Source organism: Tachysurus vachellii, chromosome 5 (genome assembly GCF_030014155.1).
Source record: "Tachysurus vachellii isolate PV-2020 chromosome 5, HZAU_Pvac_v1, whole genome shotgun sequence".
NCBI lineage: Eukaryota > Metazoa > Chordata > Actinopteri > Siluriformes > Bagridae > Tachysurus > Tachysurus vachellii.
In genome coordinates this window covers 10,397,006-10,419,680 of record NC_083464.1, presented here as the reverse complement: position 1 = coordinate 10,419,680, position 22,675 = coordinate 10,397,006, and the positions used below count along the sequence as shown (strand labels likewise).

The 22,675-nt window shown below is 37.8% G+C and overlaps 1 protein-coding gene across 3 annotated transcripts in view; it reads right to left on the bottom strand.

The window, feature by feature from the left end:
* Positions 1-22,675, bottom strand: part of kcnh2b (potassium voltage-gated channel, subfamily H (eag-related), member 2b) — a 194,868-nt gene that overhangs the window by 5,768 nt on the left and 166,425 nt on the right. For all 3 annotated transcript variants that reach the window (XM_060869670.1, XM_060869669.1, XM_060869668.1), the window contains 7 exons: positions 13,658-14,071; positions 10,113-10,503; positions 4,717-4,916; positions 2,401-2,653; positions 1,782-1,975; positions 1,466-1,568; positions 1,040-1,330 (listed from right to left, as the gene is read on the bottom strand). In XM_060869670.1, coding sequence (XP_060725653.1) covers positions 1,040-1,330; positions 1,466-1,568; positions 1,782-1,975; positions 2,401-2,653; positions 4,717-4,916; positions 10,113-10,503; positions 13,658-14,071 — 1,846 coding nt within the window. The remainder of the gene's footprint in view (positions 1-1,039; positions 1,331-1,465; positions 1,569-1,781; positions 1,976-2,400; positions 2,654-4,716; positions 4,917-10,112; positions 10,504-13,657; positions 14,072-22,675) is intronic.

Sequence of the window (22,675 nt, the reverse complement as noted above, 5' to 3'; positions counted from 1 at the left end):
AACTCCCAGGCGCACCCCCTTGCTGTCCCCAAAGAATAAGAAGAGTCGACTGCAGTATGCCAAAAGTCATGTGGACAAACCACAGAAGTTTTGGGATAGTGTTCTGTGGACTGATGAAACAAAATTAGAACTGTTTGGGCCCATGGATCAACGCTATGTTTGGAGGAGGAAGAACAAGAAAAGAACACCTTGCCTACTGTGAAGCATGGCGGGGGGTCAATCATGCTTTGGGGCTGTTTTGCTTCTGCAGGTACTGGGAAGCTTCAGCGTGTGCAAGGTACCATGAATTCTCTTCAGTACCAGAAGATATTGGATGACAATGTGATGCAGTCCGTCACAAACCTGAGGCTTGGAAGACGTTGGACCTTTCAACAGGACAATGATCCCAAGCATACCTCCAAGTCCACTAGAGCATGGTTGCAGATTAAAGGCTGGAACATTTTGAAGTGGCCATCGCAGTCACCAGACTTAAATCCGATTGAGAACCTCTGGTGGGACTTAAAGAAAGCAGTTGCAGTGCGCAAGCCTAAGAATGTGACTGAACTGGAGGCTTTTGCCCATGATGAATGGGCGAAAATACCCGTAGATCGCTGCAAGACACTTGTGTCAAGCTATGCTTCACGTTTAAAAGCTGTTATAACTGTAAAAGGATGTTGTACTAAGTACTAAGATTGAATGTCACTTGGGGGTTGAATAAAACTGATAATGATGTGAGCTCAGAAAAGACATTTGTGGTTATTTCATTATAAATGTTATGTTATATTTGTCTGACCTACATGTGCCTCTTTGATTTAATTGTAAGCAGGATGACTGAATGATCATAATCAATGTCAAACCGACCAAAACAATCAATTTCAGTGGGGGTTGAATAATTTTGAACACAACTGTACTTCTGTAAAACTGCTTTTAGACAATGTCCATTGTGAAAAGCACTATACAAATAAATTTAATTTAAAATTGAATTGAAATCAAATGAAAGTCTAAATATTACAGCCATAGTTACTGGTTTTATTTGATTTTTTTCCTGATTTGGCCTTACCTGAAAGGGCATTGCAGGTGTTGCCCGTTTTAGGATCTGCTTCCCCCTCAGGGTTGTCATTAAAGTTTGCAGATGTGCCTTCTGCTTGAGAGAGCTCCAATAATGTTGTTGGTAGAATGGAGCGTGTATGAACAAGATCCTCCCCTTCATCACCACTGGAGTGCGAAGAGATTGAACTGCGAGGCCCCTCAAGGTCCGGTTTTAGGCCCTCATTCTGGTTACTCCTGGCATGTTTCCTGTTACGTCGCACTGGCTTCTGATTCTTCTTGATCTCTCCTGCATCAGCATCGTCTTACAAAAGACAGAAACAATACTAGATAAATGGCTTACCACCAGAGCAGTCATAAACTTTAAGGCAAAATAAGTTACATATTAGAATGTAGGCAAATATGCAGTACGTTGTTCTTATATTATTTTGGAAATTACCTTTTTCTGTTCGCCGTCGGAAGGAAAGCTTTCTTTTGCGGAGTTTGTTAAAGCCAGTGCAGTCCGAGTCATCGCTGCTCGGTGACCCAGGAATCATGTTGGTCTACAATAATAAGTCTCATATCATTATAGTGGCAATTTAGCAAAGTGGTTCCTTTCCAGTTTGTGTCAACAGTTTGGGGAAGTGTGTGTGGAAAGCTGTGATGGTCAGATGTCCACATACTTTACAGTGCATATATTGCATGTGAGAAATGATGATGATGAAAAAAAATATTGTTTGAATATATAAGGGTCTTGCTCGAAAGCAATGACTTACATCTCTCAGGTTGAAGGTGATCTCCAGGTTGCTCCAGAAGTAATCTGAGAACTCTGGATACATGTCCAGAACCTCTAGAACATCCTCTCTGTGGATCTTGTGCAAGTCACAGTAAGTAAGAGCCCTGACATCAGCGTTGGACTTGCCTGGTCGAGCATACAGGTTGATAGGCTCACCAAATATATCATTCTTTCCTGTGGAAATAAAGAATACAATATAAAGATAGGAACAAATGTTAGGTATATACATAGTGAATTCTTTTTTGTTATTTTCTGTACCAAAAGAATAGGTGGTTGTATATAAGTTGGATAGGTACATATTAAGTGATACAAAGTCACTGATTTTTTTTTTTCTTATAGCTGAAAAAACTGTTACTTTCATTTAATTTCCAGCAGATGGCAGTAAAACCTGCAAAATCATACAGAAATAACCCAAATATATTGCTGTGTATTGCTCAACACAAGTGATGCAAGTGTTTACAAATCATCTTAGAAATACACTTCTTTAAAATAGTAACCATGTAATATCATTTTGTTACACTCTACCCAAGTACTAAATAAAATAATGTAACCATTAGTGAATAAATAAAGATTTGTAAACCAAATGTTTAGGTATTTACCTAAAATGGCCACCACCACATCTCCACGTAATATTTCAATGGATCCTCTGGAAATAAAGTAAAGGGCTGAGAGCACATCACCCGCATGGACCAAGGTGTCACCCGGTGGAGCGTGAGTAGTTTTGAATTTCATTGCCAGGGCTCGCAGGCAACCTTTACTGGATCCTTTAAAAGCTTTACAGTTCTGCAGTAAAGTACGATTCAGGTGCAGGCATATATCTGCCTGAAGACACTCAGGAAAGCCTTTCAGTACCTGTAGTCATAGAAGGAAAAGTGTGAGAGAGAGAACAAGGCTTAAAATGAACAACAACAAAAAAGGAATTGGAGTAAAAATAAAAAAAAACATTAAATACCATAACTAAGAAATCAAATGCAAAGCTGAGGCCTCAATTAGCAGAGTTTAAACTAACATAAAGCACATTAAATATATACATAAAATATATAGTCCATTAATGAACTATTTAGACACTGTAAAATTTCCTTATTTGTTACTGTGTGATGTTATAAGATAAAAAAATAAAAGGGAAAAATGAAATGATCTGAATCCACTGATGGGGCTTGTTATGACCCTCAAACTGAGATGAAATGCATCCTCTTTCTATTGATCAATCTTTAATCTTCAGTAACTACTTTATGGCTGTCAGAATCCTGTCAGATCTGAAGCTAATTCTGGTCACACTGGGTACAAAGCAGTAAAATTTATTCCGAATAGGACACCAGTCTGTGTAGGGCACCATGCGCACACACAGATATCCATGGGCAATTCAGCATCCGTCTATCTAGATATTCTTGGACACTGGGACGAAACCTGAGAACCAAGAGGCAACCCATAAGAAAATGGGGAGAATATACAGGAACACATAGACAGCAACTCAAACTCAAACTGTAATCAAGGACCCTGGAGCTGTGAGGCAGAAATGCTACGTACTGAAGAACCATGTCACCTTGCCTACAGTGTCAGAATTCAGCTGATTGGGCATGACTGAATATGACACAGCTATATTTGTTTAAAGGTGATGAAAGCATGCTTATGTAAAAACAAGCAATGCAGTGAATGGAAATTTTCCATTGAACCATAAACGCCTCATATCTATAAAAGGAAATTAATATGTGGATATACTGGGAGGATTGAGGGAAAGATGAATGGATCATAGTACAGATATTTCTTGAAGGGTATCCTGTTTAAGAGCTTCCAAGACATCCATCTGGGGCAAAGATTCACCTTCTAAGAGTGAACAATGGTCCAATAAATGAACTAAAATAAAACAGAATTGGCTTTAGGAAAAATCTATGAATGTTTCTGAGTTCATGTATGCCCGGACAGCTCTACGGCACTTCTGATCTCCAGTATGGTTCAAAGTTTTATCTTTCCACACAACACTGACTCAAAACACACAACTAAATCAATACAGAAGTTGGTTCAGTATCCAACTATGAATGTCTTTAACTGGCCCAACTAAAGCCTGGACATTAGCGTCCAATGAAATTCCAATTCCATCCTGAAAGAGCTTGAGAAGTTCTCCAGAGAAGGATTTTCAAATGTGCTATGACTGTAGCATCACTCCCAAGATGACTTTTGGCTATAATCCCTGCCAATGGTGTTTAGGTAAAATGCTAAATAAAAGGTCTGAGTGCTATTGATATGTTCTGCACATACATAGCCTTTGTGACCTGACACAGTTCAGTGACTCTGGCAGCAACCTATAACCCATTTTCAGATGATCAGTCAAATTCGGTCACACCAAGCTATTTCTATCTAATGTCGTCCATCTCATCAGCCTCTTTCTCATCATGAAGTGTCTCTCTGTTCCTGGAATATCAGAGTTTGCCATATTTCCTCATTATTAGTAATGAGACACTGAACGAAGTGGGTGGAGGAGCGGACCCAATTTCGCTCTGAACCATTCTGCTCATCAGAGTATTCACTTTCCATCATATAATGCTCTTCACCAGAACATAATGAAGAATATAAAAAGTGAATGTAATGGATTAGTGCATATACTGGCTTTACAAAGTATTTCCTTTAGCCTTGTTATTTAACCACTGAAATTGGAAATGGAAATAGCAAAACCATTACAATAAAAGAACAGTAATCACAGCACCCAGATCCAGTTTGCTTAATGCATGTTTGATATGAAAAAAGAATTATTTAATGAAACATAGAATGGAAGCTATATGAGAAGAGGAAAAATATTCCTGAGTCATCTTTGAGTCATCATCCTAACATACAAAGAGAATTGCAGTAATATTAGCAAGCATTTATCTGATTATCATGCCAAACACTTAATAGGACATATTTGATTGTGTGTGACTCACCGCATTCATATCGATTCCATTAGTGTAGGACCAGGCATGTTGGAAATACTCCTCCAGTCTTTGTCTAAGTGGGTTTGGGATTTGGTGGAAACGAATAAACTCTCTGACCCGGAGCATCTGAGTGTGGTAGCGTGCTGTACCTGAGTACAGCCGCTGAATGATGGCTGACACATTTCCAAAGATACTGGCATACATGAGAGCTAGAAAGAAATAATTGAATAATTAAGCATAGCTCATATAAATATCATGCCATTTCATTTGCAGAGGTTATCCATACTTCATTCTTCATATTTTCAGTACATTATGTACTTGAATTACTTTCAGTCTTAATGCCTGATATAATTTCTCAAGAGGTTAGCTGTTTTAAAGAGACACAGATGCTCTAACAGTAATGAAGATATGAACATAGCATTAGTCATTTGAAATTTGCGTACCCCTGCCCTACCAGAGGGAAGCCCTCTACTTTGAATTGCCGTCGGGTCAAGGGTGATTTCTGGTCTATCGGACACGTTTTTTTTTAGCTTTTTTGAATGTTTACTGACCACATTTTCTGCTCAAGGTTTGGGATTATCTGCCACACTGACTGCTCTATTAGTTTATAAACATTTTCCTGTGTTTTTTGACAATGTACTTTGCAACAGTTTTTGGATTTTTTGCTGTGTTTCCGCAAATGAATTTCCTGTCCGGTGCTAGGGTGGAAGTATTCTGAGGTTCATTATAGAATACTTCACCTATACTGAATCCAGTGGAGATTTCTCAGCTCCAGGCCATTATCACCCACTATCATTATTGGCCAACCTGTCCCCGGGAAGTCTGAAGTCTCTGCAGACCTTAACCAAAGACCTACTTTTAGGAGAGTACCAAGTGTGTCCTTGTCATGTATCTCCTCACCCGGAAGGCCCTGGACTGGGCATTTTGAGGTTTGGGAAGATGACACGCAGGTGCACATCTCATTTGTTTATTTTGCCTAGATGATCCTGCATGTTTTTCGAGAATCTTGTGTAGGGGAAAAGAGGTTTCAATGCAGCTTCTTCAACTACATCAAGGGGCTTGCACTGCCCCTGAGTATGTGATGGTGTTTTGGACATTAGCAGCACAGAATGGCTGGAAGGAATGAGCCATACATTGCAAGATGGCCTGTAAAGGTGAAAATGTGTCCTTGTCACAATACATCACCCAGGCCACCCATCTGGACAATCTACTACTGTATGTAGCAAACACCCCAGCTTTTAGAGCCAACCAACCATCATGGAGAACATCACACCCCATCCCCTTTGGGGGTCCAATGAAATTTGACTTAGTAATGCAAGAATGCAAGACACCATTTTCAACCACTCTGGGGGCACTTTGAATATTTGGCAATGCCGTATGGACTAACTAATATGCCTTCAGTTTTCCAATCATTCGTAAATGAAACCTTTTGGAATCTGCTTTACCAATATATCTATATCTAGGTCTATGGAGGCCCATGTCAGCCATGTATGTACAGTCCTTCAATGGTTATTTAAACATGAGCCGATAAATTTCACCAGGACACATTTCCTTCTTTGGATATGTTATCAGTCATCGGGGTTCGAGATGGGACGAGTAAGGTACAGTCCTAAACCAATGGATGCTGCTTGGGTTAATAAGGTACGGACCGACACCAATGAATTGAGTTACTGCCATGGGCAGCGTACACTCAAAATACACTCACCCACACCTCTACCAACCTCATACCCTTCCAAGGCATCTCAGAATATCCTTTCATGCCTCCCTCCTCAAGCTGCCCCACCACCAAGAGTACAAACAACAACATTTACATTTCTGGCATTTAGCAGACACCCTTATCCAGAGTGACTAACCTTTATTTTTTAATTTATACAACTGAGCAATTCTGGGTTAATGCCCTTGCCCAGGGGCCCAACAGTGGTGGACCTGGGATTCAAACTTATGACATTCTGATCAGTAATCCAACAGTTTAACCACTAGGCCACCACATCCCACAACCTCAGCCTATCTAGTTCACAACTATCTAGACTCCCGCAGGAGGGGGGCCAGCTTCAGTACCTTGTTGACTGGGAGTGATTGGTCCCTGCCAGTGACATCCTAGACCCCTTTCATATCTTAGATTTCCACCAAGCTAACCCAGATTGCCCGTCACTAAGGCCCAAAGTTCAGAAGTTCAGCCACAAAGGAGAACACCTTGAGGTGTTCCTAGGAGGGGGATACTGTAATGGCTTCATCTGCTATTCCACCACCACCCCATAAGAAGGGAACCTCTTCTGAGTACTGAACAGGTCAAGGGTGTATTTCTGGATTGTTTGCCACGTTGCCTGCCTTGCTATTTTTTGACCTTTTGCCTTTTTCCTGACCACATTTTCTGTTCACTGTTTTGGGATTATCTGACATGCTGACTGCTCTACAGGTTTATGAACTTTTGCCTATGGGTTTTGACTATGTCTTTCACAGTGGCTTTGGATTTTTTGCCCTGTGCTTTTCTTAATAAAACTCTGCAAATGGATTCTCAGTCTGGTGCTACAGGAGTTTCATTTAATTCCAACGTAAAGTATAATTTCGGAATATTCTTAATGTTAAAGATATAAAGTAGCATTAACATAAAAATGACCACCCATATTTGTGAATTAAATGAAAACTTGGAAGTCAATGCAAGCTAAAAAATTTTCTCTTTCGAGGGACTTCGACACTGCATCATGGCTTGATGCTATGGGAATGCCCTTGCTGAACTGGTGTCTGAACACACACTAATTTATTGCCTGAAAGGGGGGGAGGTGAAGAAGCAATGTACATCAGCAAAACTATAAAAGGTCACCTATGTCACATATCTCCAGCTTCTTTGTCTTTCTGTTTGTCTGTCTATCCATGTGAATTGTCTATTTACTTTGTCATCTGTCTTGTCGTATTTATTGCATCCAAAAAAAGCAAAACAATATGTCAAGTAAACGATATCAAAGATGCATGCTGCTGTGCCTCCACTTTTTAACAGAGGTTGATTCGTACACTCTTTGTGTTTGTTGGAGAGTGGAGCACACCGTCAGCTCTTGAGGGAGATGGCTGTATGCATTGTCAGAGATTTTTGCTGAAAAAGTACAGATCCCACAGGGCTTTGTTTTCATGCCAGGTTCCTGTTCCTTGTGGCTTGGGCCCGACATCAGCCAAGGTGGAGCCTAGTCTTCGGTCATGGGACTCGCAGGTGGAGTTGGCATGACGCTGGCTGTGTAGAGTGGTCAAGACCTACATGACTGCAGGTCAGTATACCTGCTGAGTATACTGGGCAAGGGGTTGAAGCAGTGCCTAAGCTCCACCAGGCCACAGACTTAGCCCTCTGTGACACCAAGCAGACAACCTGTGCTATCAGCTGTTCTATGGCTTACATGGTTGTCACATAGGGGTTCTGTGGTTTAATCTCACATGGATAAAGGGGAAAAACACGGCCTTTCTCCTGGACACCCCGATTACCACTCAGGGCCTGTTCAGCAATTATGTTATTTCTCTCGTTCATGGGTACCAGGAGGCTAAATGTCAATCGTCAGTTTTCAGAGAACTAATCATTAGCTGTATCTGGGACCCGGGGCATTGACTAGTCACTCAAAGCTGCAGCTTAGCTAATATAGAGAGGAACAGAAGGCACATGTGGCTGCTTGGCGACTCATTCACCCTAGTCTTGTGTTCCAACAATCCCCCAGTATGTTGTGTCCCTGCCAGCTTACTGTTTAAGGGGTAAGAACGAGTGAGGTTTCCAGAGTGGCACCTCTCTTAGATAATTTGGCTGTGTGGCAACTTTTGCCAAATGTATTTCTATGGCTTCTAGACACCATTAAAATAGTTCCAGAATACAATTTGCCCCAGCCCCTTACTTTAGAGGTTTGTTGCCCATAATGTTGTAAACTGATTATATGCCCTTATTGCATAGAAACTTTGCTCTCTTTTGGACAAATGGGCCATAGAACATAAGAGCCAGGCTAGATCCAGAAGAGCTACATCCAATTTTAGATCTGCTCACCTTAAATCATACCCTGAGGATGTACAGGTATATGCTGACCCTTAAACTCAATGTGTCACAAATCACATCAGAGGACTGGTTTTTCAAGGATACATACTGTCACATTAAGATTCGGCCAGAACACAAGAAGTCTAAATATCAGTATTATTGGTAAAAATATCAGTAGTAGTATCAGATTATAGCTCTGTCTCCAGGCAACTTCATGAAGTGCATGGATGCAGCCCTGGCTCCTATGCAACTTCAGGGTATCCATGTACTGTAATTCAATAATACTGTATAATCAATTGCCTCATTTTAGCCACTTTTAAAGAACTGACAGTGAGACATCAAGATATTACCGTATATATTATATACCACCATATATCATATTCACAAGTGCTTTGATCTAAGACTGAACTCCAAGGAGAGTATGTTTTCTCCCACTCAGAGGACCACTTTTCATTGAGTAATTTGGAATTCAACCACTATGCAGCCACAACTGTCTCTTGCATTAGGCCAGGACCAATCTTTCCTCCAGGCTTGGCGGTTGCGGTGTCTCATGGCAGCAGCAGCTAACATTCTATTCTTGGTTCTACTGCACGAGACTGCAGGGGTTTTACTGCACGAGACAGCAAGGGTTTTAATTCCCACAGTCCAGGGTTATAAGGGTAATGCCCTAGTGGATTTGTATGCCTCTCTTGTGCCCCCTTTCCACCAGAAACCGGGCGCTGGTTCAGAGCTAGTGCTGGTTCGAAGTTGGTTCCACTGGCGAGCCTTCTAAGAACCGGTTTGCCTTTCCATGGGCTAGAGAGCCATCACAGAGCCAAGTCTTACATCACTGTATACAACGTTATACAGCAAAGATAGCGCAGCAGTAGCTAACAACATTCTCTTTTGTCTTGTTGGTCACAGTAACCCTGCCCCAGCCCCTGACACAAGCGGTTCTTAAGTCTAGACCAGCAATGTTTTGGTGCTACTTAAGAACCACTTCTCCTGGTTCAGAGCTGGTGCTTTGGGTGATGAAAAAGAAAAGAACTATTAGGCTCTGAACCAGCACTCAAACTGCCTTGGTGAAAAAGGGGCATTGGAACACATCACAAGGCTCTCCTGACAGTCACCATGATACAATGCCCATGGGTTGGGGCCTTGAACAGGCACCCAACAGTGGCAGCTTGGTGATGTTGAAGCTTGAACCCCAATGTACTGTACCAATAAACAACCCAGCACCTTAACCACCTGATCTACCACTGACCTATATAACAGCTGACAGACTCAAGCTTCTAACAAGCTGTGATATATAAATTAACACATTTCATAGAATTTTATTTATATGTAAAATTGAAAGATCTTATTTGTGAACAAAATATCCACATTTTTGAATAAAAGACAATTAATTTATATTACTGATACTCACATCCGATTAGCATGACACAGATGGAGAAGATCTTCTCTGAGTTAGTGTTGGGTGAGACATTGCCGAATCCCACACTGGTCAAGCTGCTGAAGGTGAAATAAAGGGCAGTCACATATTTGTCCTTAATGCTGGGTCCTGAGTTGGAAATGGAGTCATTGTAAGGTTTCCCGAGCTGACCCCCCAAAGTGTGGAGCCAGCCAATGCCATCGTCGTGTTCAACACTTCCAATGGCGTACCAGATGCAAGCCAACCAATGAGCAATGAGTGCAAAAGTGCACATGAGTAGGAAGAGCACAGCTGCACCATATTCTGAGTAACGGTCCAACTTCCGGGCCACTCGAACAAGCCTCAAGAGCCTCGCCGTCTTTAGGAGACCGATCAATGTAGTTGTCTTGAAAGCAAAAAAGAGAAAGAGATTTAAACTTAGCAAAAGTAAATGTTCAAGTTACAAATAAAAAACAGCACAATTCAAATGCTATTCAAACAAATATAAAATTAATTTAGATACTTGACTGATGTAATTGCCACCCAGGTACCTGTAATTAGTTGGTACTATAAGAAGGTTAATGATTTTTTTCGTACTTGTTTCTATATACTGAGTATTTTCCAACTCTTTGCTTGTTTACTTTTATGATTATGATTATGCCTTTGCCTCAGTTAAACCTGTCTGGTTGTGTTTTAAACACCTGGTCTGGATCATGAGTTTGATTGTTAGAGTGCATCTAATAAACTAAATGCTTAGCATACACATTTGTGTCCTGATTACAACCACCACACATGCCCTTTGTGACTGATGCATGTTAGATGAAATACTATGAGACATAAATATTCTCCTGAGTTCTATATGTGTGGTGACATAGAGTTATGATAATTCCTAGTCATTACACATATCACAAAGGTCATTATATCAATAAAGCAAATAAATCTCAAAGAGATTACGCTTTTGGCATGTAGCCTAGTTTTCTTCCTTAGGGCAGAACTATATGCAGTGTTGAAGCTGAAAGCTGAAATTCTTCCACCATAAGTCAAGTCAATTTATCCATCAGGATCACAGACAAGAAAAGCATAAAGGGAGAAAACTTTACAGTACTGTATTCAGTCATGGTCTACTGCATTTTTTTACCCCTTAAATTGTTGGCTTCACAATTTATTATTGTATTATATAAATTCAGTACACACAGTCTGAAGTAGTTTAAGTCTTTGGTACTTACAAATCTGATGGTTCTGGCTCACATTTAACAAAAACAAACCAATTCATCTAAAAAAAATTAGAATACTTCATAAGATCAATAAAAAAACATTTTTAGTGAATTTTTGGCCTTCTGGAAAGTATGTTTATTTACTGTATATGTACTCAATACTTGGTTGGGGCTCCTTTTGCTTTAATTACTGCCTGAGTTTTCTTTGACTGTGGCCTTCAGCTCATTTGTATTTTTTGGTTTCTTGATTCTCATTTTCCTCTTGACAATACACCATAGATTCTCTATGAGGCTCAAGTTTGGTGAGTTTGCTTGCCAGTCGAGCACACCAGCACCATGGTCATTTAACCAATGTTTGGTGCTTTTGCCAGTGTGGGCAAGTGCAAAATCCTGCTGGAAAAATGAAATCAGCAGCTTTAAAAAGCTGGTCAGCAGAAGAAAGCGTTAAGTGCTCTAAAATGTCTTGATAAATGGGTGGAGTGACTTTGGTTTTCAAAAAAAAAACAGTGGACTAACAGATGACATTGGACTTCAAGCAACTTAGGCTATGAGCTTCTCCACCCTTCATCAAGACTCTAGGACCTTGGTTTCCAAATTAAATACAAAACTGAAAAGAGGACTTTGGACCACTCTGCAACAGTCCAGTTCTTCTTCTCCTTAGCCCAGCTAAGATGCCTCTGACATTGTCTATGGTTCAGGAGTTGTTTAACAAGAGGAGTACGACAACTGTAGCCAAATACCTTGACACTTCTGTGTGTGGTGGCTGTTGATGCCTTGACCCCAGCCTCAGTCCATTCCTTGTGAAGTTCACCCAAATTCTTGAATCGATTTTGCTTGACAAGCCTCTCAAGGCTGCAGTTCTCTTGGATGGTTGTGCATCTTTTTCTTCCACACTTTTCCCTTCCAATCAACTCAAAGTTAACATGCTTGTATACAGCACTCTGTGAACAGTCAGCTTCTTTGGCAATGAATGTTTGTGACTTGACCCCTTTTTGAAGTGTGTCATTGATTGACTTCTGGACAACTGTCAGCTCAGCAGTCTTCCCCATGATTGTGTAGCCTAGTTAACCAAATCGAGAGACCATTTTGATGGCTCAGGAAACCTCTGCATGTGTTTATTATTATGAGTTGATTAACTGATTGGCATGTCACTATATCCTAATTTTCTGAGGTTTTTGTTAAATGTGAGCCAAAATCACTAACTACTTATAACTACTACTAACTACTTATAACTACTACTACTACTACTAACAATAACTACAGTACTTCAGTCTGTGTGTACTGAATTTATATAATACACAAGTTTCACTATTTCAGTTGAATTAATAAAATAAATTAGTTTTTCTAGGCCATTTTCATTTATTGAGATGCACCTGTAAATACTGTATTATATTCAGAATGAACTTTTAATGGGCTCTAAACAGATAAAAATGCAAACACGAATTTGAGATTCAGAAGCAGGAAATAAAACAATATTCTTTACAATTGTGAGCTTTGAGTTATGTATCTGAGGAATTCGCAGAACAGAATCAGAATTCACAGAACATATTCAGGTTCAGATTTAATAAAAAAAAATTACGAAACAGAAAAAAGAATGAAACATCCAGTTTAAGTCACATTGCATCAGTTTTAACTGTTACAACTGTGGAACATTTTGGTATTATTACCCTAGCTAGAGTCTAGCTAGAGTTTAACTTTCTGCCTAGTGATTATTTTAGCTACTAGAATCAGTAACTGTCAAACCTGGCATTGGCAAAGTTTAGATGTTATATTAGAAAATGACTTGAACATGCTATTTCTACTTAGACAGATCTCATGCCTTCTAGGGTGACAAAGAAGACGTCACGATTTACAAGAAGCTTTGCTTACTCCAGTATATTCAAATATTCAAACACTTTACTAAGGAGGGGCAAGGGTTGCTCAAGTTCATCGCTGCAGTTTGGTGGATTATTTATTTAGAATAAGAGAAGGTCAGTGAAAATGATAAATAGGGACAATTCTTGCATTTTTATAAATTAAATTACAAACTAAAATGACACGATGCTAAACCTAGCCTATATTAATTTATAGATAGTAGACAGACATTGCTTGGATTAGGGAAAAAGAAAACTTAGAAGGTCTAAATAAAAAATGAAGAAGTAAAAAAGTATGTTTATTTGTTATCATTTCTTCAAAATAATACTTAAGTATGGAAATAATGCACAATTACTCAAGTGTCAAGTGTTTTTCACTCCAATTGTAATAATAATACTTCTTCCACTTATTGTTATTACTATTATTTAGTAACGAAACTGAAAATCATGTAAGTATGACAGAGAGGAACAAAACCCTTCATCACTGACTCACCTCCTCGCCGTTGTCATAGATGAGCAGGTCGAAAGGGATGGCGGCCACCATGTCAATAAGAAACCAGCCTTTGAAGTAGTGCACAGCGATGCGCAGTGGGTGGCTCACCACCTCATCATTGGCGTTGACATAAGTGGTGCGGAAATTAATAAGGATGTCAATGATGAACATGATGTCAACGACAAGGTCCACGTTGTTAAGTGGCTTGCAGTATGTGCAGGTATCGTTCCCCTTCTCCGTGCCAAGCAGGAAGGCAGCGCTGTATGGTGTTACGATGGCAGTGTAGATCACCAGCAGCAAAATTAGCCAGTCCCACACAGCCTTGAAGGGGCTGTAGTGCAGCACAGTCCACTTATGAATGCGTGGTGCCTGAAGCTTGTATTCAGGAAGGACATCAGCGCCTAGTGACAGCACCTAAGGAAACACATTATATCATTATTGATATAAATGAAATTATCTTATTATTATTATGACACTAAGTATTTAAAAAAAAACTTTGGTCATGGCCAAGTCATTTTCACAGTTTTGTTTGATAACCTCACATAAACACCATATATTAGACCTGACTAGTAAACAGCTCCCCCACTGCTAACTATGTTTCACTGCACAAGCCATTTATTTCTCTCTCTCTCTCTCTCTCTCTCTCTCTCTCTCTCTCTCTCTCTCTCTCTCTCTCTATATATATATATATATATATATATATATATATATATATATATATATATATATATAAATATATATATATAATGTAATGAGGAAACATATCAGGTGTAAATATTGAAAAGAGACTTTCTAATTCATCAATGCACACGAGATTATATGATCCAAACTATAAGTTTCAGAATATAACGTGTGCACGATCTGGTAAGAATAAAAATAATCATGCACATAAATCTTGATTAGAAATTCAGCTTAGTACATTTATTCCTGTGTATGTTGGGTATGAAATGATAAAAGAAGTTAAGTTTTTGGTTTCCTTACAGTGTTTTTGGTATTACTTACACCAACCCAAACCTCTGATATTCATGATGTGAATATGTTATCCTGTCCTTCGTATAACCTGTATCTTTTTCATGAACATCCCTCTAGCACACAACAGCATCATGCTCTCAACACTTAGTCCCATCATTCACCAGTAATTCAACTAGCCAAACCTTTTTATCTGCATGCTGCTTTTTACTCTATGCTGATGGTCTTATTGTGTAGCCACAATCGGTGACGTCACCTCATTCCCCTCCGTGGGCTGCAAATTAAGTCCGAGATTATTTAAATGTTTACACTGAATAAGTTCGGTGTTTGTTAATGTAGGTTTTTAAGATTTTCTGGACTCCCAAATCAGATTATCCGAATCACCTGGACTCCCAATTCAGATCATCCGAATTAGCTTTAAAATAGAGTTACAAATTAAATAGTAAATTAGCCATTTCTCTACCAAAGTTGCAGGGAAGTGTAAGGATGTGAGAAGGAGCATGACTGCATGTACTGTAGTTTAAGTGTGTTATGAGTGGTGCGTCATTAAGACACTCCCTGTAAATTAGCTTAAAGCTGTTTAATATCTGGATAAATTTTCTGAAAATATCATGGATGTACAGTAGAACCACACTCATCAGCATATCAACAATACTGTCTCACTGCTATATTTTCACTGCCATACAGTATGTTACTCCAGTGTCACTGTTATTAATAATGAACAATTCTGTGACATGATAATACTTGTTTACATGCTGTTTTGAAGACTGTTTTTACTCTTTGCACATGCTGTCTTGCACATTTCAGTCAATTGCTGTTTTACACTATTTATTACAATACCTCATATATTTGCTGGTATTATATTGTGTTCATTCCAGTATTTTTGCACATGTACTGTAGTATATACAGTATATACTCTGGACGGCCGAGTGCTGTGTACTCGGTCTTGTTGTCGTATCAGTGTCAGTAAGAGCTTTGAAGACTTAGTAAAGTACAAAGACTCAAGAAGTGTGAGTGAAAGTTTAAATATTCAAATATTATTCTAATAAGTTATTAGAATGGGAAGAACGTGTGAAATGTCTAGCCTATCCATGCCATCAAACAGGCTTGCTCAGTGTCTGAATTAAACTGTTAGGATTTTTGATCCCTTTATTAGCCTGGCCATTAAACCAAGGAAACTATATATGGATGCACACCCTTTTTAAAACTGTGCAATCTTTGCAGTTTTGCAGTGACACAGATAAAACAAGCTCTTCAAGAGGTCACCAGGTGTTTTTCTGAAGCTGACTCACATCATGGAAAGCGAGTGTAGTTTTTATAAAAAGTTATTTTGCAAGCCTCACTGAGCCAAAACAAAAAAAGAAAAAAAAACCCTGAGCATATGATCCTTATATAAATGTGACTCATGGAGACAGAAATGTCCCCCAGTCCAGAGCTTTTGACTTTTCTGTGTTTCCACACAGCAGCTGTGATGACAGGTGCTGGATTACACATGAAAAGGCCAAACAGGTGCCATGAGCAACAAACTGTCTGCACTTCTACTCTTACAATAACTGAATGTGACCAGAAATAATAAAAAGGTGTTTTAACTACACAGAAAGCATTCTCTCTAATATAGCATCATGGCGCATTGAAAAGCTGTAGAGCCCAGCCTATCTATCTTGCTACATGTCCGAGTAGCTACTGTACATAGCAGCTTGCAATCCTGTGTATTGCCAGTTGTCAATAGCACTGTGTATGTAGCACAATAAATCATGATTTAATCATGTACTAGTTAAACAAACTGAGTTTTCTCTCTCAATGGCAAGCAAAATGAAAGTAAACCATCCACAGAAGTCAAATTCATCCTACGTACAAAAAAGTATTTCTAAAACAAAGTTGACAGTGTTATTCAAATGCAAATGTATAATATATTTATATATAAGGATAGATGTTAGAGGTATATAGTATATAGCTTTTACATTGATTTATTTATTTTAATTCTTATTTCTTATTATTTTTTCTGTTTCTATATTTCTGTAAAGCTGCTTTGAGACAATGTGAATTGTTAAAAGTGCTATACAAATAAATTGAATTGAACAGAATATTTCATTTGTACATATCATTGGGTGCTGATTTATAGCTATAAATTGGAAAATGATAAAAAGAATAAAAATTTCAACACGGATAGTTTTAGATATAAAATATATATAGATTTATATTTAGATATATTTTAGATAGTTGTGTTCCAGGTTGTAAAATCCTCAATATACAGCATCATAGTAACATCATAGAATTATGTATTAAATAGGTTTTACAAGTAAACCATTATTCTGACCAAAGATCATTTAGCAACCAATCAGACTACACAAACAGACACACAATTTCATCACAGAGGAATTATTTAATTTTTGGTTCTGTTTTATAAAGAAAAACTGTGATACTCGCAAATCATTTTGCCTGGATGGAATACTGGATTTTATCACATAGCATTTGTGTCACTGTTTAATAAAGAGAAAAAACTGCGATACTCGCACATCCTCTCAGATCGGCTCTGAGCCTATTCTCATCCACCCACCAGCTCTTCTCCAATCATACAACATCTAACAACCAGGAAGGGTAAAACATAACGCATGCCAAAAGCTGAATAAGGTAACAGGAATCTGCACTTTTTCTCATAGCTCAAAGACACCCACAAAAAAAAAAAAAAAAAAAAAAAGCTAGTGTCATTGTGATCGACAGGAAAAAGACAGTATGGCATGATTGACATGGCAAATTTTCATCTTATGACCTGTGACTCCTGGGCATCAGGATTCAAGTTTATGATTTCTCTCAAATAGGGGAAACACTGTTCTGTTGCACCTGTCAGAGAACACGGGGATGAAAGCAGACCCAAACACAGGGATAACAAAAATAAAAAAGATTTATTAACAAAAAAAGAAACAGTCAGGGAACATAAATTCACGAGGACTCGAAACAAGGACCGGCAAAACATGATACATACACAAAAAAAACAAGGACTCCGTGAAGGTAACTGCAATGCGGAGGAACGCCCCCTAATGTTCCGGCAGAGAATGTCCAAGCAAAAGTCCTGACAGCACCATGAAACCCCTATTGCTTTATTTTCTGATATGTTTTGTACTAATACTCGTACAAACTAACAGTGTTTTAAACATTAACTGGATATTTACTTATGTATTACTGTAATAAGAAAATACACATTATAATATTAGTTTGGAAGCATTTGTTATTTTACTGTAAACATCAGAATTCTCTTTTTAAGTAAACATACAAACAAACAAACAAAACATAAATCAAAATCGTTTTTTAGTTTCTAGTTTTTTGGTTTAGCAAGTTTTCTTGGTTTCTAGTGAAGATTCTATCTAGTCATAACACTTGACTTGACCTGACTTGTTACCCAATATATTGTTTAAAATAGCACAAAAATACTAAAAGGAATTTTATGACATACATTCCCAAAGTGCCTGTTCCTACAAAGCAAAATAAGTGTTAAGGTCAAGCATGGTCAAGTGAGACAGTGAAATCATGGCCTCTCTGACACATTTAGCTAATGGCCTGCTTGAGCATGATGCAGGGGAGGAACTGAGCACTAACCCCAGGACTAAAATTCCCTCTGAGTCACTGCTTCACTGCTGGCTTTTTCTCAACACAGCTGCACTGTTAAATGCCACACCACAAACACACACCGACTTTCACTGTAATGTAGCCCACCTTCCAAAGTGTGAGTGAAATGTGTGAAAATGTCTTTTCGAACGACTGATAAGGATTTCTTTCAATCCAAGGTTTCTATATTCAATAAATGTCAAATTAACATAAAAATATAAAATAGCCCAACTAAATGCTGTCTACCTGTAATAATATTTTATAACTCATGCAATTATCATGAAAGACCTCAGCTCGTTCATATTTCTTTAAATATTTCATGTAGAGCATGTTAAAAAATGAGGTGGTTTATCTTAAATGCAAAACGCTTAACATCCATCTGGATAGCCTGAGCACAATAGCTTTTAAAAGCTTTGACAGCCTTGCTAGCCCATCTAAAATCTCTGGCTCCAGACACAAGAGCACTGACCTAATGTTGCTCCTCACTTCATGCGCCAGAGACAACACGCTTGACTCAGACATCACTGTTCATCACATCTCATTTTCAAGAGTCCCAGACCAGCAGTGTGTCTGCATTAAAGCCATACTCCTGTGTTAGCCTTTATTCAGAGACGCAGCAGATCATTTATAGATCTTCTTGTAAAACAAAAAGGATTCCTCAGTGAACTATAAAAATGCCAAAAACATTCATTCATTCATTCATTTCTATTTGCACAAACCTGGCCTAGGCTTTCATCTAACTGGATGCGAAGTAGGAATACATCCTGTATGGGACACCAGTCTGTGAAAGGGCATGATGCACAAACACATTTGCATATTCATTCATTTTTCAAAACCAATCCACCTACTGGCATATTTTGTGTGGTGGGTAAAAACAACCCAGAGGAACCCCATGGATATGTAGAGATCATGAAAAAAACCACACAGACATTAACCCATGCTTTAAGAAAACTGAGCGACCATGCCTCCCACACAACACTTTGTTTAATGCATTTCTTATTTCATTTAAATTGATCATATAAACCCTAATCTGGATCTGGGGTGAACTTCCATCTTCCATGATGTTGCCTTCTAACTCGATGATCATCAATGGTATACTATTGAAAAGCCATGCTAGATCTCATCTAAGGTCTACTTCAAAGACCCTCCACTATAGTGGATTAAATGACCAGGTATGAAGCTTTGTGTCTTTTTTTTTTCAATCTACATAAAAAGCCTCTCAGTCTCACATTACAAGCGTAGGACTGCAGACATGAATTATAGATTTGATTTCTGCTATTTCTAGCCATTTCAAAATGTGCCAAAAATGCTGCACATCAAACACAGGCAGTGCCCAGAGAGTGACAGCCTCCATTACCAGAGTTTGATGGCAGAGCAGCTTGTAATGACAAACACTTTCCCTGTCCAAAAGCACTGACAGTACCGAGAGTAATGGGGATAAAAATCACAAGGTCTCTTACAAAATGTCTTTGACTCTGCTTGTACTGCAGGATTTCATGATCACCTCTCATATATTAGAGGAATCTTCTCATTTTGAATTCTTACTATATTTATTTGTCAAGGTTAGCATTCTGTGTGCTTTTTAATTTTAGCCTCTTTTTATTTTAACCAATAAAAAGTTATGTGGGGTTTGTCAGTTTCAAATAAATTACAGTATAAAAGATGCTAAATGAGCCAAACTAGTGTTTCTATCACTGAACTACAGTTTAATCCTGTTTTTAGCTGGAACTCCCTTTCCAAAGAGTACATGTAGTCCCACTTTCTTCATCCTGGGCTAATTCCATTTCACACTTTTTGATTGATTTGGCAAGGAGCCACACTGCATGCTAAAATTACAGAAAACTTGAAAAAACAATAGCAGGGCTGTCAAATAGCCCAAGAGGCTTATAGCAAGAAAAAATAAGCTGAGCTCTATGCCAATAAAGGAACTAGTTAAAAGGGATTCAAAAAGCATAATGATATAATCACTTTGAGCAATTTATTATGAATGCTCTTTGCTAGCTCAGGAATACCTTAAAAGTAGATTTATTAATAGCTCCTCTCTCTGACTCCAGTGCATAAAATATTTCCTGATTCCAGATACAGATATGCATAATAAGTGCTTTTGAAGTGAATGCTTTGTCCCTAGAAGGGCTTTACGGTGATAAGTAGAGCCATTATGGTTTCCTCTTTATGAGTAGGCACCTGACAGCATAAATAATATGTGCACCAATGGAGTTAATAGCTTGCACTTATGGTGCAAAAAATAAATAAATAAATACACAAACAAACAAATAAATATAATATGTATTTATTTGATTTTTGCTGAATTTTTAGATAAATAATATAATATTACAGTTTTTCTAGACAGTTTTTCTAGACAAAAAAACATCCCAGAATTTGGCAAAAAACATCAAGCACCTTTGTAGAGTTCTCTGCATTCTTCGGTCTCAAGCATCATTGCAAAATCTATCCTAGGCACATAATCGGGCTAGTGTGCAGACCACAACTATTTAATTCAGCTGTTCAGACTGAAGCAATGCCAGTACAGAGCCACTATCCTCAGATTCAATATTTCATGGGCCCCATGTGCACAGATGTACATATTGTGCAAGAGAGCCAAAGTTTCCCCAGAGATCCATTTCACAGTAATAGGACGCATAAAAATTTCAGAGGCATCTATTTCTACTGTAAACAATGTCTGGGACCGAAGCCTAGGATCTGTCTATATTATACAAGGTCTGGATAGCTGGTTATTCTGGCAGCTCTTGCTTTGATATCATGATAAATAATTTAGTCATAAAGCTTGAACCAGTATTCAAAATATTAAATTCTTTTTACACAAAAATCGCAGCAATTGTCAAAATTTCCTTTTATCTGTATCTTCCAAAAAGAAATAAAAAAATAAATAAAAATGTTGTGTATGTTTGTCAACCAGAAAGTCATGTTACCCACTAAAGTAAAAATTGAGATAATCACATTTAGATTTTGTTCAAACATAACTGCATCTACAATATAATCTACATCTGGAAAAACAACATTACTGCTAGATTTTATAGACATTTTCCAAGTTTACAATAGGAAGTGAGATATCACTTTGATAATCAACGTGATTGACATCAGTGTCTGTCTCATCGGTTAAAGTAAAAGTCACTCACAGCTGTTAAACTAGTCTCATTGCTTAATTGATCTCTAGTCACTCAAACAGCGGTCAGAAAATAAATGCTTGGTATCAGTGTATTTTGGTTATTCCAGAAATAAAAAAGGCTGCTGCCCTTTGCACAACTTAAGTGAGCCTCACTCTTTTGATGACACTGATGGTACTGTTGCATTGCAAATGCTAAAGGAATCATGACAAAATTCATGAAAATACAGTAGAGTTTCATGAAGCTTTATCATGTCTTTACATTATTATCAAATTATTACCCATCAGTTATCAGTTACCTGTTCCTTTCACTTTTAAATAATATTAATATAAATATAATATAATTTATATTTATAAAAAAAAAAAACCCTCCCATTTTTATCCGGGCTCGGGACTGGCACTGAGGGTTAACTCTTCAGTGGCTGGGTTAGTGCCCTTCCCAGGAATCAAACCTGGGCCGTGGCAATAAGAAGGCGGGATCCTTCCGAGGGACCACATAGGGGCTATAAATAGAATATAATATATGAATAGTTTATATTAATCTACATTAATATTAAATAAGTAAAATGTGTACTTGGTGTATAAAGTTTAGACTTCTTACATAAATTTTGTATACCATCAAAACTGATGGTAAAATTCATTTCATCTACAAAGTTATACTACAGGAAATCTCAAACGGTACCTCACAAAATGTAAATTAAACCTTTCACAAATCATAAAAATGCACAAATTAACAAAAACTGTTCTTAAGGTGGTCTTTATCCACACATTAATTCATAAGACTCATGTTGTAGTTAAGGTTAGCTCTTTATTAGCCTGTGATTACTACATGCTTTAACTCATTATTTAAGTAAGTGCTGATTCAAGTATTAGTGCATTATTATTCATGCACTGTTATTCTTCTTCTTATTATTATTATTATTATTATTATTACTTTATTATTATTATTATTATTATTATTATTATTATTATTATTATTATTATTATTATTATTATTATTATTATTATTATTATTATTATTATTATTATTATTGGTAGTAGTAGTAGTATATATATTTATAGCTGACTTCTTGAATAATCAGAGGGATGGACTTTACCTCCTTAAAGACAGCTTTCTGCATGTTTCTGATCTCTTTTGAGAGCTTTTGGAGGCTACATTTCTATACAGCGATTAAAACTTTGAATAAAATCCACACTTGCAATGAATCAGGATTTCATGATCCACATTAATAACAAGCAAGTGCCAGTCACTATGCATGAATTTCCAAGTAAAATACATCAGGAAACATTTTTCAAATATTTTATTACCATATTCATGGAGG